Below are 14,229 nucleotides of genomic sequence, written 5' to 3' on the forward strand. Positions count from 1 at the left end.
CATCTAAGTCTGACATTTTGGTCACTACATTATAGTAACACCTGGATATATTTAAATTCCTGGGGAAGAAGATACATGGGAGAGAGGGAGGAGAGTCAGGACTGAGGAAGGGGGAGCAAAACAAGAAATTAGGGTTGTCTTTACTATAGTATTTGTCTGCTTCCAAGCACTCCAGCAGTATGCTAAAGAGCCTACTGGACTAGCATTACATGGATTGTTGTTTGCCACATTATTGGCTTCTGTAGTGCTAATCCCTCTGAAATCTTCACTCTTGCCAACTGTTTTACTTCTCTCACCATCTATAGTTTTCCCCTATCCCCCAGATATCATAAAGTTCTGGCCTTAACAGTACCTACCAGACATAAAACTTAACTGGACATAAAACTGGACCCTGTAGTAATGATAGCCGAAGGGACAAAACAATGTGAAAGAAGAGAGGGGCAAAAGAAAGAATCACTCTCTTCTCTTATAAACCTTGTGGCTCTAACTAGTTTCACTACACGAGTGAAACTCTGGCTGCTAAGGCCAAAATAACAAGGGAAAGTAAGTGTCACCCCATTCCCAGACTGCCCAAACCTAGGGAAGTTGAGATGGCTGTGTGAACAACTACGGACAGTCCAAGGCACTCTTAGGATTTTCCTCCAGCACCAAGTTCAAAAGCGTCTATCTTCTTTCGCTCAGCCTTCCGTATGGTCCAGCTCTCGCATCCATAGGTTACTATGGGGAATACCATTGCATTGACTATGCGGACCTTCGTTGCCAGTGTGATGTCTCTGCTCTTCACTATTTTGTCAAGGTTGGCCATTGCTCTCCTCCCAAGAAGTAAACGTCTTCTGATTTCCTGGCTGCAGTCTGCATCTGCAGTGATCTTCGCGCCTAGAAATATAAAGTCTGTCACTGCCTCCACGTTTTCTCCCTCTATTTGCCAGTTATCAATAGGTGTAGTTGCCATGATCTTGGTTTTCTTGACGTTTAACTGCAATCCAGCTTTTGCACTTTCTTCTTTCACCTTGGTGATAAGGCTCCTCAGCTCCTCCTCGCTTTCGGCCATCAGAGTGGTATCATCTGCATACCTAAGGTTGTTAATGTTTCTTCCAGCAATTTTAACTCCGGCCTTGGATTCCTCAAGCCCCGCATGTCGCATGATGTGTTCTGCGTACAAGTTGAATAGGGAGGGTGAAAGTATGCAGCCCTGCCGCACTCCTTTCCCAATCTTGAACCAGTCTGTTGTTCCGTGGTCTGTTCTTACTGTGGCTACTTGGTGTTTATACAGATTTCTCAGGAGACAGACAAGGTGACTTGGCATCCCCATACCACCAAGAATATGCCACAGTTTATTATGATCCACACAGTCGAAGGCTTTAGAATAGTCAATAAAGCAGAAGTAGATGTTTTTCTGAAACTCCCTGGCTTCCTCCATTATCCAGCGGATATTGGCAATTTGGTCTCTTGTTCCTCTGCCTTTTCTGAACCCAGCTTGGACATCTGGAAACTCTCGCTCCATGTATTGCTGGAGTCTGCCTTGCAAGATCTTGAGCATTACCTTACTGGCATGGGAAATAAGTGCCACTGTACAGAAGTTTGAGCATTCTTTAGTGTTTCCCTTTTTTTGGTATGGGGATATAAATTGATTTTTTCCAATCTGATGGCCAATCTTGTGTTTTCCATATTTGCTGGCATATGGTATGCATCACCTTGACAGCATCACCTTCAAAGATTTTAAACAGCTCAGCTGGGATCCCGTCATCTCCTGCTGCCTTGTTGTTAGCAATGCTTCTTAAGGCCCATTCAACCTCACTCCTCAGGATGTCTGGTTCTAATTCACTCACCACACTGTCAAAGCTATCCTCTATATTATTCTTCCTATACAGATCTTCTGTATATTCTCGCCACCTATTCTTGATCTCTTCAGCTCCTGTTAGGTCCCTGCCATCTTTTTTTGATCATGCCCATTTTTGCCTGAAATTTGCCTCCAATGTTTCTGATTTTCTGGAAGAGATCTCTTGTCCTTCCTATCCTATTGTCTTCTTCCACGTCCATGCATTGCTTGTTCAAAAATAGTTCCTTGTCTCTCCTGGCTAACCTCTGGAATTGTGCATTTAGTTGGGTATATCTCCCCCTATCGCTGTTTCCTTTCACCTTCCTTCTTTCTTGGGCTACTTCGAGTGTCTCAACAGACAACCACCTTGCCTTCTTGGTTTTCTTTTTCTTTGAGACGTACTTTGTTGCTGCCTCCTGAACAATGTTGTGGACTTCTGTCCATAGTTCTTCTGGGATTCTATTTATTAAATCTAGTCCCTGAAATCTATTCTTCACCTCCACTGCATATTCACTGGGAATATTTGTGAGATCATATCTAATTGGTCTGTGTATTTTCCCCATTTGCTGTATTGAGGCGTTCACTTTCCCAGTACATGAATCATGCTGCAGATTCAGATGAACAATGTGTTGTGGCTGGATGGCTTCACAAACTACCACTAATTTCACCTCTATAAGAAACTCATTGGAGCCTCGGCACATATCTTTGATGTATAAAGTCCTATATTGAAACCCCAGCATCTTCAACAAAGGCAGGCTTGGTAAGTATGGTTTGGGAAGGGCTTTTGGCAAGGTCACAGAATACTACTATCAAATAAGATAATGCCAATCTTACAGACATATCTGGTATGATTTTATTGAAAAATCAACAGGGCTTAGGTTGGTAGAATAAAGGGACCAAAGATCTGGTTCAGCAGATCTGTACTGTTACATTCACACACCTTTAAATCCAAAGAGAAAACCAATGTATAAATAGCAGTGCAAAACGACATTCTATTTGACATTGGAAGAACCTTGTGTACCAAGTGCTATATAGAGCAAATATTTGTGTGCCCTCATGGTCTCACTAAGAGTGAAGGACAGGTTGATGTGGACCCTGTGTTGTAGACATATCACAGATTAAATTTTTAAATTATATTAATTAAATACAAGATTATTTTGGATCTATAAATCCATACCACTAGAGGAAAAGTATAGTCAGTCACCCACACTGGCCAGTATCACTTTGGTAATTTGATTATTCATGGGTTTGCAAATTAAAACAATCAGTTACCCAGAACCAATGACCATTTCTCCAAATAAGGTAACTAAAGAACAACTATGGAACTTATTTAGATTTTTAAGAGAAATTCTAAAACTACACAATGCGATTAGCATTTCTTGAGTACCACACATTTGATCTTATTTAGACTGCTTCTTTATTTGAAAATTTAAACTACAGTAGCCATGAACGAAAAATATACCTCCTGTGGTAGGCAATACTACAGAATGCACACTTATCCCCCTTTGTAGTTCAAAATTTTCCCCTTTTTTGCATTTTGATTCTAGCACCCTACTTCACTTACCGTCTCTATTTGTCTCCCACTCAGGATTTTCTTCTTCGCTTTCTGGAGTCCTCTCCTTTGTAATTTTAATATCTTCCTTCCCCCTGTGCCTTCCTCTTGAGGACTCTTTCTACACAGCAAAAAGGAAGACAAAGTGAAGTTAGTTGCTTTTTAAAAGTAGACGTTGGAAACAGATGGCATTTAGCAATTTTATACCAGCCCAAGTTTATTAGCTTATTAGAGGAAACATTAATGCCCGTAATTCAGTTTCAGATATTGAAAATCAACAGGAATGACATTTCAAAGATTCATAAAATATACCTCTCCTTTCAGTACATATCAAAAGATACCTACAATGAATAGTCAAAAAAGAGAAAGGCCTGATTCAGATATGCTTGGGTATAGCTGGTGCATGACTTGAGATTGTGCAGTCCCTCTCCACTATGTGTTAGAAAGTAAGTTTTAAAGTTTCTGATTACATTTCAAAAGCCACTTTTCTTTTTCATCAAAACACAGAGAACTGTACTAAATCCTAACTTTAAAGGCTGGCTTCTGCATCCTGTCTTACTTGGAAAGCCAAGTAAGATTAACTAACAGCTACTCCATAGACACTCAACAGGACTTTTCTCTCATCTGAAGTGTTTTGTGCAGACTGTTTTTTAAACTTCCTACTGTTTCAAAAAGTATTTACTATGGTCTATGGGGAGGGAGGAGAGTGTTTGCGTACAACTGCAAAATGCACAGAGCTACTTTGGCATGCAGAACTACTTGAACCCTGGTCAGCCTATTCTAAGCATGTTTTACGTAACTAGATTTAAGACACTGGATGGGATCCAAATTTTGTGCTCAGTGAAGTTCTGCTCATGCTGGAGGGAATAAAGGAGATGGCAACTTTTAGGCATTTCTCCCTCCCTGCTATACTCCCCCAAAAAGTGGTTCTGGGATATTTAGAAAACTACCAATAGTGTGAGAGGTGCCATCAGAGGCTGATGATGAGAATAAGAGGATGGCAAAAGTCAATTTCTTCACTCATTCCTCCAACAGGGAGTCTTTACTTTTCTAATTCTCTCCACAAACTCAAGAAGACCATCTACTCATAGAGCAGCAAAGTTGAATCCATTTGCTGTATGTTGAAAAAAGCAACCTTTATTCTACTGCTATTACAGTAATCTTGGAAAAGACCCATTCTTACCCTCGCAGGGGAAGACTGTTCTTCTGTATTATGTTTCTGTGGTTCTGTTTCAATATCTTGTCTCTTATTCTTCATTCTTTCTCGAAGATCCCCTGTAGGCCTTTCTGGTGACCTGTACAAAGTAAAAAAAAAAAAAATAGCTACATTTACAATTTTTTTAAACTTGCATTTTATAGTATTGTAGCTTGGAATTTTTACTCTTAAGATTGTTTGTCAATATTCCTATTTTCTACATGATTAACATACCTCCACTCATGTTACACAAATGAATAGCAGAGAACACGTATTCTCAAACCTTCTAAAGTGCAGTTGAATCTATCCAGGTTGAAGAAGTTTTACCAAACAATTTTATCTATTGTTTAACAATAGCAAAAACAATCTAAGCTACTAGCCATACTATCAAAGCCCCAGCTCACTACAAAAAAGACAGCAAAGAAACTAGATATTAATTACATCTTTGCATGGCTATTCTTGTGCAAGAGTTATTCACTCACATTAAACCATATATAAGGTTGAGCATTCCTCATCTGGAATTCTCAAATCCAAAATACTCCAAAATTGTCCACATGGGTGGCCGAAATAGTGATACCTCTTATTTCTGATAGTTCAATGAACGTAGGCTATGTTTTATACACATTAAGAATATAGTGTATAAAATTACCTTCAGATTATGTGTATAAGGTGTATATGAAACATTAATGAACTTCTTATTTAGATTTGATTTCCATTTCCAAGATAACATATTACAGTAGAGTCTCACTTATCCAACATAAACGGGCCGGCAGAACGTTGGATAAGAGAATATGTTGGATAATAAAGAGGGATTAAGGAAAAGCCTATTAAACATAAAATTACGTTATGATTTTACAAATTAAGCACCAAAACATCATGTTATACAACAAATTTGACAGAAAAAGTAGTTTAATACGCAGTAATGCTACGTAGTAATTATTGTATTTACGAATTTAGAACCAAAATATCACGATGAATTGAAAACATTGACTACCAAAGTGTGTTGGATAATCCAGAACGTTGGATAAGCGAATGTTGGATAAGTGAGACTCTACTGTATGTGCATATATGTAAATATGGGTATTTCAAACACTGGAAAAAATCCAAAACAATTCTGGTTTCAAGCATTTGAAATAAAGCATACTCAATCTGTACATGATAAGCTAAGATATAAGGTTATTATGTTCAACTGCAAATTGACATCTCATCATTTTGAAATACTTTATTTTAGTAGCTTTAATCCAATTTGGCCACAAGAAAAGGCAAATGAAAATAAATTATGTTTATAGAAAACCAGACTGATTCTTAAATTTCTAAGTAAGGCTAAGCATAAATGAATGCCTTATTTAAGTGAGGAAAGTATGACTAAATTAAAAACAATAACAAAATCCAGTAACCAGCATGACTTCTCTTCCTTGTCAGTTAACTTCCTGTTTCCAAAGCTAGACTATGCCAAGCTTTATTCAGACACTGCTGTTTAACAACCAAAGGATCAATCTTTCAACTTGCAATAATTAAAAATTTAAACCATTAGAAGCAGACATTTAAGGTCACTACTGAAGACTTAAGTTCCCTTATCCATCAAGAAGAAGTTTAGTTGTTTCACCAAGAATCGCTTTCCAGAAATTTGAAATTATGGAACATGATACTGATAATGAGACTAAAGCATTTTCAATGTTTAGTTTTCAGAGGTGATATACGACTGTCTAGTATTCAAAGGTAAAAAATAAAAATGCTGCTGGACTAGCACAAATGTTGGGAATGCCTAAAGTAGCTTTCTGAACAATTGAAGGTGGTAATATTATATATTATTATTACATTTTCCAGAACTGGATAAAGTTCTGAGGTCTAATCTTGAGGCAGTATGTGTCAATACTGCTTCACTCCAGGTTAGCTACAAAACATCCCCCCCACCTTATTTATATGAAAGTGAAGCAGACCTGTGTGGATGAATTATTAGCTTAGGAAGACAAATCTCAGATTCCAAACCAGCATATAACATGCATTTGTTTTTAGTGTAACCCCATCTAACACAGAATGACTCCCTATATTCAAAAGCAGGGGATATTTTGAGAGAGGAGTGCAATACACTTAAGAACAAAAGTAAAAGTATTTCTGAATTTATTTGGTGGATTTAGTTATAAGCTCGGGACAATTTCCAAGTTTTCTCTTTTTTTGTGCCACTGACAAAATTTTTGGATATTAATTTTGAAGATGGACACTTTAACAGCATATCTACAAATATCAAAAGGGAACATGGCAAAGAGGTGTCTTACAAATATACAGATTTACTACAAGGTCACTGGAACCAGGGATTGGATGCTGTTAATATACACACAGCAGCAAACTCAGTATGTTACTGGATGATATAAAAATATTAGCTGCCATTCTTTTTTTAGGACACCAGAATCTATTTCTCAACAAACTATTGTAGTCAGGTACCCAAATATACTGCAGAAAAGGTAGGTTCTTGATTCAAATCTAAATTACAAATTCACTACACACACACACACCTTACTGTTTTATCTTAACAGTGAAGATTATTTTTAAAATATTTGAAATATGCTCTTGTTTTGATATTATTCAATTTAGCTCAACCAAAAACTCCAAAGAGTTACACAATGCCTTAAATTTTGAGAATACAAAGATTAAAGTCAACAGAAATTTCACAATACACAGAAGTCGCAAAAATATGTCTGGAAAGTAGCCCAAAACAAATTCTGCATTTTAGCCAATAAGCATCATGCTTTTCTCTCTTACATTTAAACCTCAGTATTCTTTCCACAGTTCTAGTAGGAAAATAATAAACTAAGTCACAAAAATGATATAGCTGTAACATTTTTATTTTCCATATTCAAAAATGTTTAAATGTCAAGATGAATTCAAAACTAAAAAGCATGATTTTCTGAGCTTCAAGAATAATTGATGGTTGAAAAATCAATTCGATTCCCCTTAAAAAATTGTTTTTGGAATAATGTCTACTTTTGTCAAATATCTGTCTGGTTAGGAGGATGACAGCTCTCTTGAAACACACTGACTGATGAGATGTCCTACACGGGAGTTGAAAACTTACCCAACCTCTCCCCCCCCCAATATACTCATGTAGAAGTCTAGAAATTTTAGTCAAAGTTGACATCCAAAAATCAATGAGAGTACTGTATCTTAACTCATATCAAAAAAGAAATAGAGTTGTGAAAAGCAATAATTTAGCCTATCCTGCGACAAACTAAAGAAGCACTAACCTTCTCTACTCTCCCCAGCATGGCGCCATTTCTGCCCTTTTTGAATGCTTGGGTGGGGAAAGGAAGGCGTTGGTCCTTGACATATCCACAGGTCATATTATAATCTAGTATCTTGTTCTCAAAACCTGCCCTTGTCTTATTTGAAGTTGACTTATACATGAGTATATATGGCAATTTCTCTGTATGTTAGTAGAGTACAATTTCCGTCATTCTACACACTGGCCATGCTGGCTGGCTGGAGACCAACATTATCTACAGAGCCCCAAACTTTCTCAATCTATTCTCTTTCCCTTGAATATCTGTGAAAAACAAGACCACATGCTTCACAAAATGCCTAATTTGATTATGGTATAGTATGTTAATACATTCATGCTAGAGAAGATATAACAATCTATACCAAGAATAGATATTATTTCCATAATCACAGAGAGAACAAAATCCAGTCATTTCAAAATCCCTATTACTTCATGCCCTGTCTGAAAATGCAAATGAAATACATGAATCACAATATGGAACAATTAGCTTTTCAGTGCAATCCTATACACACCTATGCAGAAGAAATGCACACTGAGTTAGATGTGTTTTACTTCTGGACAGGTGTAGGACTGAAACTTGAATTAATGATTTTAATTGCTGACTGACTTACTGATTTCAATCATTAACTAAAATTGCTACACATCAAGAACACAGTGATCCTGACCAGAACAATAGTCATTAAAGTACCAACCATAACCGAAGATGCTTAATTTCTGCAACAATTATTTCACATACAATCATCTGGTAAAGAAAAGACTGGGAACCCGGTGGTGCCCGGGCTATTTTTAAAGGGCCTTGTTTGTTTTTGGATATTAGGCAATATTGGATATTAGGTTTGGTCATATGTTACACTATATCTTAGAAAAAAACTGAGTCTTTGCTTTTGTTTTTTATGAATGCTCCCATTAGAAAGTGCATGCGGGTGAACTACAATTCCCAAAAATCTTGAGTCAATCCTCTCCAAACTCATCTAGTATTCACAGTTGGCCATGTTGGGTCTGTGTGCCAAATTTGGTCCAGATCCGTCATCTGCTGGGTTCAGTGTAGATGAACTACAACTCCCAGATTCCCAGGGCAATCACCCCAAAGTCCACCAGTATGAAAAGTTGGCAGTATTGGATATGTGTGCCAAGTTTGGTCCTGATCCATCTTTTGTGGGGTTCAGAGGGCTCACAGGATACAGGGGAACTATAACTCCCAAAGATTAAGGTCAATCACTTCCCAAGTCCACCAATGTTCCCAGTTGGCCATGTTGAATTTGTGTGCCAAGTTTGGTCCAGATCCCTCTTTAGATGGTTTCAGTATTCTCTGAATACGGGCGAACTATAACTTCTGGATGTCAAGGTCAATCACACCCAAAACCCTCTAGTATGCAAAGTTGGCCATGTTGGATCTGTGTGCCAAATTAGTTCCAGGTCCATCATTGGTGGGGTTCAGAATGAGATTGCAGGTGAACTATACATCCCAGTCAATTTTACATCCCATACAAGAATTAATTTCTGTCTAACATTTTCCTTTCTTCCAAATATGAATTAATTTTAGGCCTCTGCTTTTTCATTTATCTCTCATTTCGCATCATTTTGTCTCTCCACTGCTCTACATATTTGCCCTTCTGGCAACCAGCATTCCTCCTCAACCCTCTCCTCGTTGCTTCTACACCTACATAAGGTGCTTTGCCCATTTACAATTCTTTTTTCTTATTCTTGCTCCCACCATTTCTTCTGCACCCCTAACCCAGCTGTGTTTAGCTCCTGTTTACTAAGGCAGTTTTTTCCCTCCACCTCATCTCCTCTTCTCCTTCTACTAGCCCCTCTGAAATTTTAGCTTAATCACATCTTGTGAGGTTGGCAAACTATTTGTCATTCCTTGTTCCTTTCCCTTCCCCATCCTCCACACAGCTGCACAGTCTTTCTGTTTCCATGGGTGACTTTTTGTTCATCTTGTAAGTTTTATGTTTATTTTGTAAACAGCATTTTTCATATTTCTTCAAACAGCAGGATTCACCGGGGCATGCACATACTTCTCTCTTGTTGGTCATAGTCTCGACTTTAACTACAAAAAGTCTTAACACATTTTTTCTATTTTTGAGTTTCTCTTTTTGTCCTGGCTGACACCTTCAGTCTAGTCAATGTTAAGAATATCAGACTAGATAAAGGAATAGTCTCAACTGGTATAAGGCAATTTGACAAGTTCATATAATAGCTATGCAGTGGCTGTGTTCTGTTGGTTACATTTTATACTATGGAATCAACAAATTTAGATTTGTAAAGCAAAATCAGGTCACACTTGCAAATCCATGCGCAAGAGAAAATTAGAAACATGCTTCACATCACAGCTTACCTTCACATTTTGTGCTTCTTAAAGGTAATAAAAACTAATTTTCTGAAAATATCATGAGCCTATCTAGCATTTTTCAGCAAGTTAACCATACAATCCTATACATGTTTAATCTCAAGGTTATGACCCACTGCACAGCAATCCTCTTGTACAGAATCTTGAACTGCGCAGTATTCAATCTTAAATGTAAATTAAATACGTATGTCAGAGATTTAATCTATTTTAGAGAAAATAAATGGTTTGTCATGAGTTACAAATCAAAATCATGTTCTCATTTTAGGTACTATTTTTAACTTTGTTTTTTTATTGCAGACAATTATGAAGGTTTGCTGTGTTGTGAGAGCACAGTGAATAATTAGATTATCCAGCTAATCATACTGCTAGTGGTGAGGTTGTAAGGCTGAGATGTTTCATGCTCTCTTATGTAGCTGCAAGACAGAATTGAGCAAAACAAAAGCTGTAAAAATATTATACAACAATCCATTTATTCTGACTTCACTTCCTTTTTGAGAATAGGTAAAACTGTTCAAATAGAAATTAAAATGCAACTAGAACATTTCATTACTCTGAAGTTACACGCAAATTGTAATTTTAATAAGCCACATTACTGAAATGTAAGTTAAAATAAGACTACAAGAAAACAGCTTTTGCAAGCATGTGAATATAAAGCTGAATTCTTCATTTACCTTCTGTAACTGCTGCTAAAGCCTTTACCTCGTGGTGAAGGGCCATGTACGAATCTACATGTGTTCCCATAGAGGCAGTTGCCAGTCTTCAGCCAGTTACGGCACTGTGTCTAAGAGACAGACATTACTGGGTGAATTTCAGACTAATTTTGGAAGTTCTATGTGTGAAAAGACACACCACAAATATTCCCACCCAACAGTAATGGAGTGAAAATCAATAGTCCTAGATTCATCAGTGCTTCCTGCAAGCAAGGTTGGATAACACAAGACATTTCAGTACCTGTTTGCCTGAACAACTACTATCTCTTTATCTTCCCCACTATGTAAGAATCAAGCTTCACTTCATCTTGATACACAATAAACATACATCAAGATGAACTGGAGATGTGAAAAATACACATGAGAATTTTTAGTGCCTATCCCTTCTCCTCAGTAAAAGTACTGTATGTTACATTTGAAGGTATAAGAACTAAATAGCTCATTCATGTGAATGTCATACCCCACAAACTACGATCTGTTTTGTAAAAAAAAAACAACCCACATATTTAGTCCCAAATAATAACAACAGAGATCAGGGAATCAGAGCTGGAAAAGAACAGAAGGTCATCTACGAGGGTTATCCAGAAAGTTCATGATGTTTTGGAATTAAAAATAAACAAAGTATAGGAGAAAACATTTACCATATTCATTTGAAAGCCAGACCCAAATACTAGTTCTCACCATAGTCCCCACTTGCAAAGAAGGTGCTCTTCTAAGGTTTTGCAAGAAGCACACCTTTCCTGTCCCAAAAAACCTTCCTTGCAAGCATCTGCAAAACAAAAGAGCGATCGAGGAAGATCGTGCGGAAAGCTGAGCGCACCATTTGTCAGCTAAGAGAAGGGAAGCCAGCCTGGTTCAGGACGCAAGCCAGGCGGGAATCTTGGGTGGGGGAGGGCTTTTCAAACACTTTTATCACTATGATAACTACCTAGATTTCAGTGGGGACTATGGTGAGAACTAGTATTTGGGTCTGGCTTTCAACTGAATATGGTAAACGTTTTCTCCTATACTTTGTTTATTTTTAATTCCAAAACGTCATGAACTTTCTGGATAGCCCTCGTATTACGCTTAAAGAAGGATCCTACATTAACAACTTTGGCAGAGGATTGGACCAGATGGCTCATGTGGTCTCTTCCAACTCTATGATTCTGATTCCACCCTTCAAGATTTGTCTACAAACTTAAGACCATTCTATGAACAAAAGTGAATAAAGCACACTACAACAAGAGTGCCTGCAAAAAAAAATATTACTGCATAAAATGGGTCCAGCCATTAAGCCAAGCCATTTGCCCAAGGCAAGACAACAACAAAAATGCTACTATACAAAGCTGTCAGTCATAAATCTCTCATGTATCTCTCTATCACACCTAAGGAAAATTCAATTTCTAGTCCAAATAATGTTGCCCATACAAACATCGTCTATGAATTCTGCCCGGGATAAATTTGTATTGGATAGAGAGCTAGTTTGAATATAGTGCTCTTGGCTTTATCTAGACAGAAACACTGAATTCTTGAATGCTCCACTTTACCCCCTTGATGACACTGAACTGTTCCAAACTACAACAGTCCATGAGTTACCAAATTGAGAATGAAAGCCTTCATAAGTATCCTGAATTCCCACAAAGCCTGTGAGGCTTTTTATTCTTACTTTTCTTCCCTCTTGAGTATCTAGAAATAACCAAGATAACCTAATTCTCCTTGTGACGGTAGAGCCAAAACTAGGTAGGGGATGTTCTCATTTTAGGGCAGAAATGGAAGATAGTTTCTTGGTCCTGCCTTTTGACAGAGAGCCTTCCCACACCAGCTGGCTCCACCCCTCCACTGACCAAAAATGAAAACATTCCCTTCACATCTGACTCAAACAGCTAAATTAAGAGCAAAGATTCGACTCACCTCAGCAGTACTTCCAGTGCTGGGTCCAAGTCTTTCAAATACACTGGGTCTTCTGGATGTGCTATCAGATATGGTCTTGGTATTTTCCACTGTGACCTTCCTTCTAATTTTTGACATTTTGTACTACTTCAACCAAAAAAAAAAAGGCAACACTGTAAAATTCTCAAGTTGAGCTATTGCAACTGAACTCATAGGAAAAAGAAATGGTATTAATGTTCAGGAGCTTCTACAAAAATTAATGCAATAACATACACAGGACTTGGCTTAAAAAGTTTTTAATGTATTTCATACCAATAAGAGCACCAAAATCACAGCACACATCTATGTCTTGGTTTGGCTTCCTTACAACCCTTAGCTACAGACTCAATTTCACATCTATGAAGCATCAAAAGCAGACCTAAAACAATTGTTTCTTTTCTTTCAGAAAACTAAATATACCAACTATAAGTACAACTGTGGCATTTTAGGCAGACGTTCTCATGGAAGCACATACCAAAGAAATCAGGGTTGTAACAAGCAGTGAAAGTGGTTCATTCTACTAATCCTTCTCTTCCTGTCTACATGGTTTAAAGCCCACTAAGACTTCCCAGAAATCAACTCCAGAGAATGAGGGAATCTCTTAAATACCAAATGAGCAAAAGTTTGCAAAAGGAACTGCACAAATAAAATCTCCACTGGAATAGGATCCTTCTCACTACATCCTCTCATGACTTCTCTGCCACTGTTCAAAATGGCTGCTCAATCTTCTTGAGAAGGTTTGTTCAGTCTACTTTGCTCATAAAAAGAGGTGATACATTTCTCAATCTTCAATACATTAATCTCTGATTTGGGAAATCCGCTGTCAGGGAATAAACTATGGAGACAGAATGCCAGTTCCCAGCCAAAAACAAAAATACAAACCAAAAGCATAAAATAATGTAAACTTAGATGTATGCTGCAAGCATTGTTCAGTAGCTACTTGAAAGAAGTATGTTTTGAACTATTGCCCTATGCAACTTAGGTCATTCCCCAATAAAAATATTCTTTTGATTTATGTAATTAAGGTAAATAGCATTTGCATTCTCAGGGTCAACGCTTATACTCAAGCATTAAATAAGACCAAAGAAAGTTTTTTTTCCACAAATGAAGATAATGTTCTACAAACTATTTTATATTTTAGTCTTATTCTATATGCTCTTTTGTATAACTGCACATTTTCAAAGTAAAGCTTTTTATTTTATAGGCTTAAATATGAACATTTGAATACAGCATACAAATAGAACATTTATACAGATAATCACAAGGTAGGGAAAGACTAGTGGGAAGCACAGTTCTCAAAATGATCCACCTGCTAGCATAACCAATCTGAGCAATACACTGGACAGTTTATGCAAACAATCTCTTTTCCAGAAGGGTACAGGGAGAGAACAAAACATCTCAGGCTCAACATG

The 14,229-nt window shown here is 37.4% G+C and overlaps 1 protein-coding gene across 4 annotated transcripts in view; it reads right to left on the bottom strand.

Moving 5' to 3' along the window:
• The window catches only part of zc3h13 (zinc finger CCCH-type containing 13), a 48,509-nt gene that overhangs the window by 24,766 nt on the left and 9,514 nt on the right, over positions 1–14,229 (bottom strand). Inside the window, exons 2-5 of one of the 4 annotated variants that reach the window (XM_008115453.3) lie at positions 12,800–12,922; positions 10,868–10,977; positions 4,555–4,666; positions 3,384–3,492 (exon numbers count right to left, since the gene is read on the bottom strand). In XM_008115453.3, coding sequence (XP_008113660.2) covers positions 3,384–3,492; positions 4,555–4,666; positions 10,868–10,977; positions 12,800–12,916 — 448 coding nt within the window. In that variant the 5' untranslated portion in view covers positions 12,917–12,922. Of the gene's footprint in view, positions 1–3,383; positions 3,493–4,554; positions 4,667–10,867; positions 10,978–12,799; positions 13,920–14,229 lie in introns of those variants that run through there. The other 3 variants (XM_008115446.3, XM_062958158.1, XM_062958160.1) reach the window with 3 other exon arrangements.

Source organism: Anolis carolinensis, chromosome 1, assembly GCF_035594765.1.
Source record: "Anolis carolinensis isolate JA03-04 chromosome 1, rAnoCar3.1.pri, whole genome shotgun sequence".
Taxonomy (NCBI): domain Eukaryota; kingdom Metazoa; phylum Chordata; class Lepidosauria; order Squamata; family Dactyloidae; genus Anolis; species Anolis carolinensis.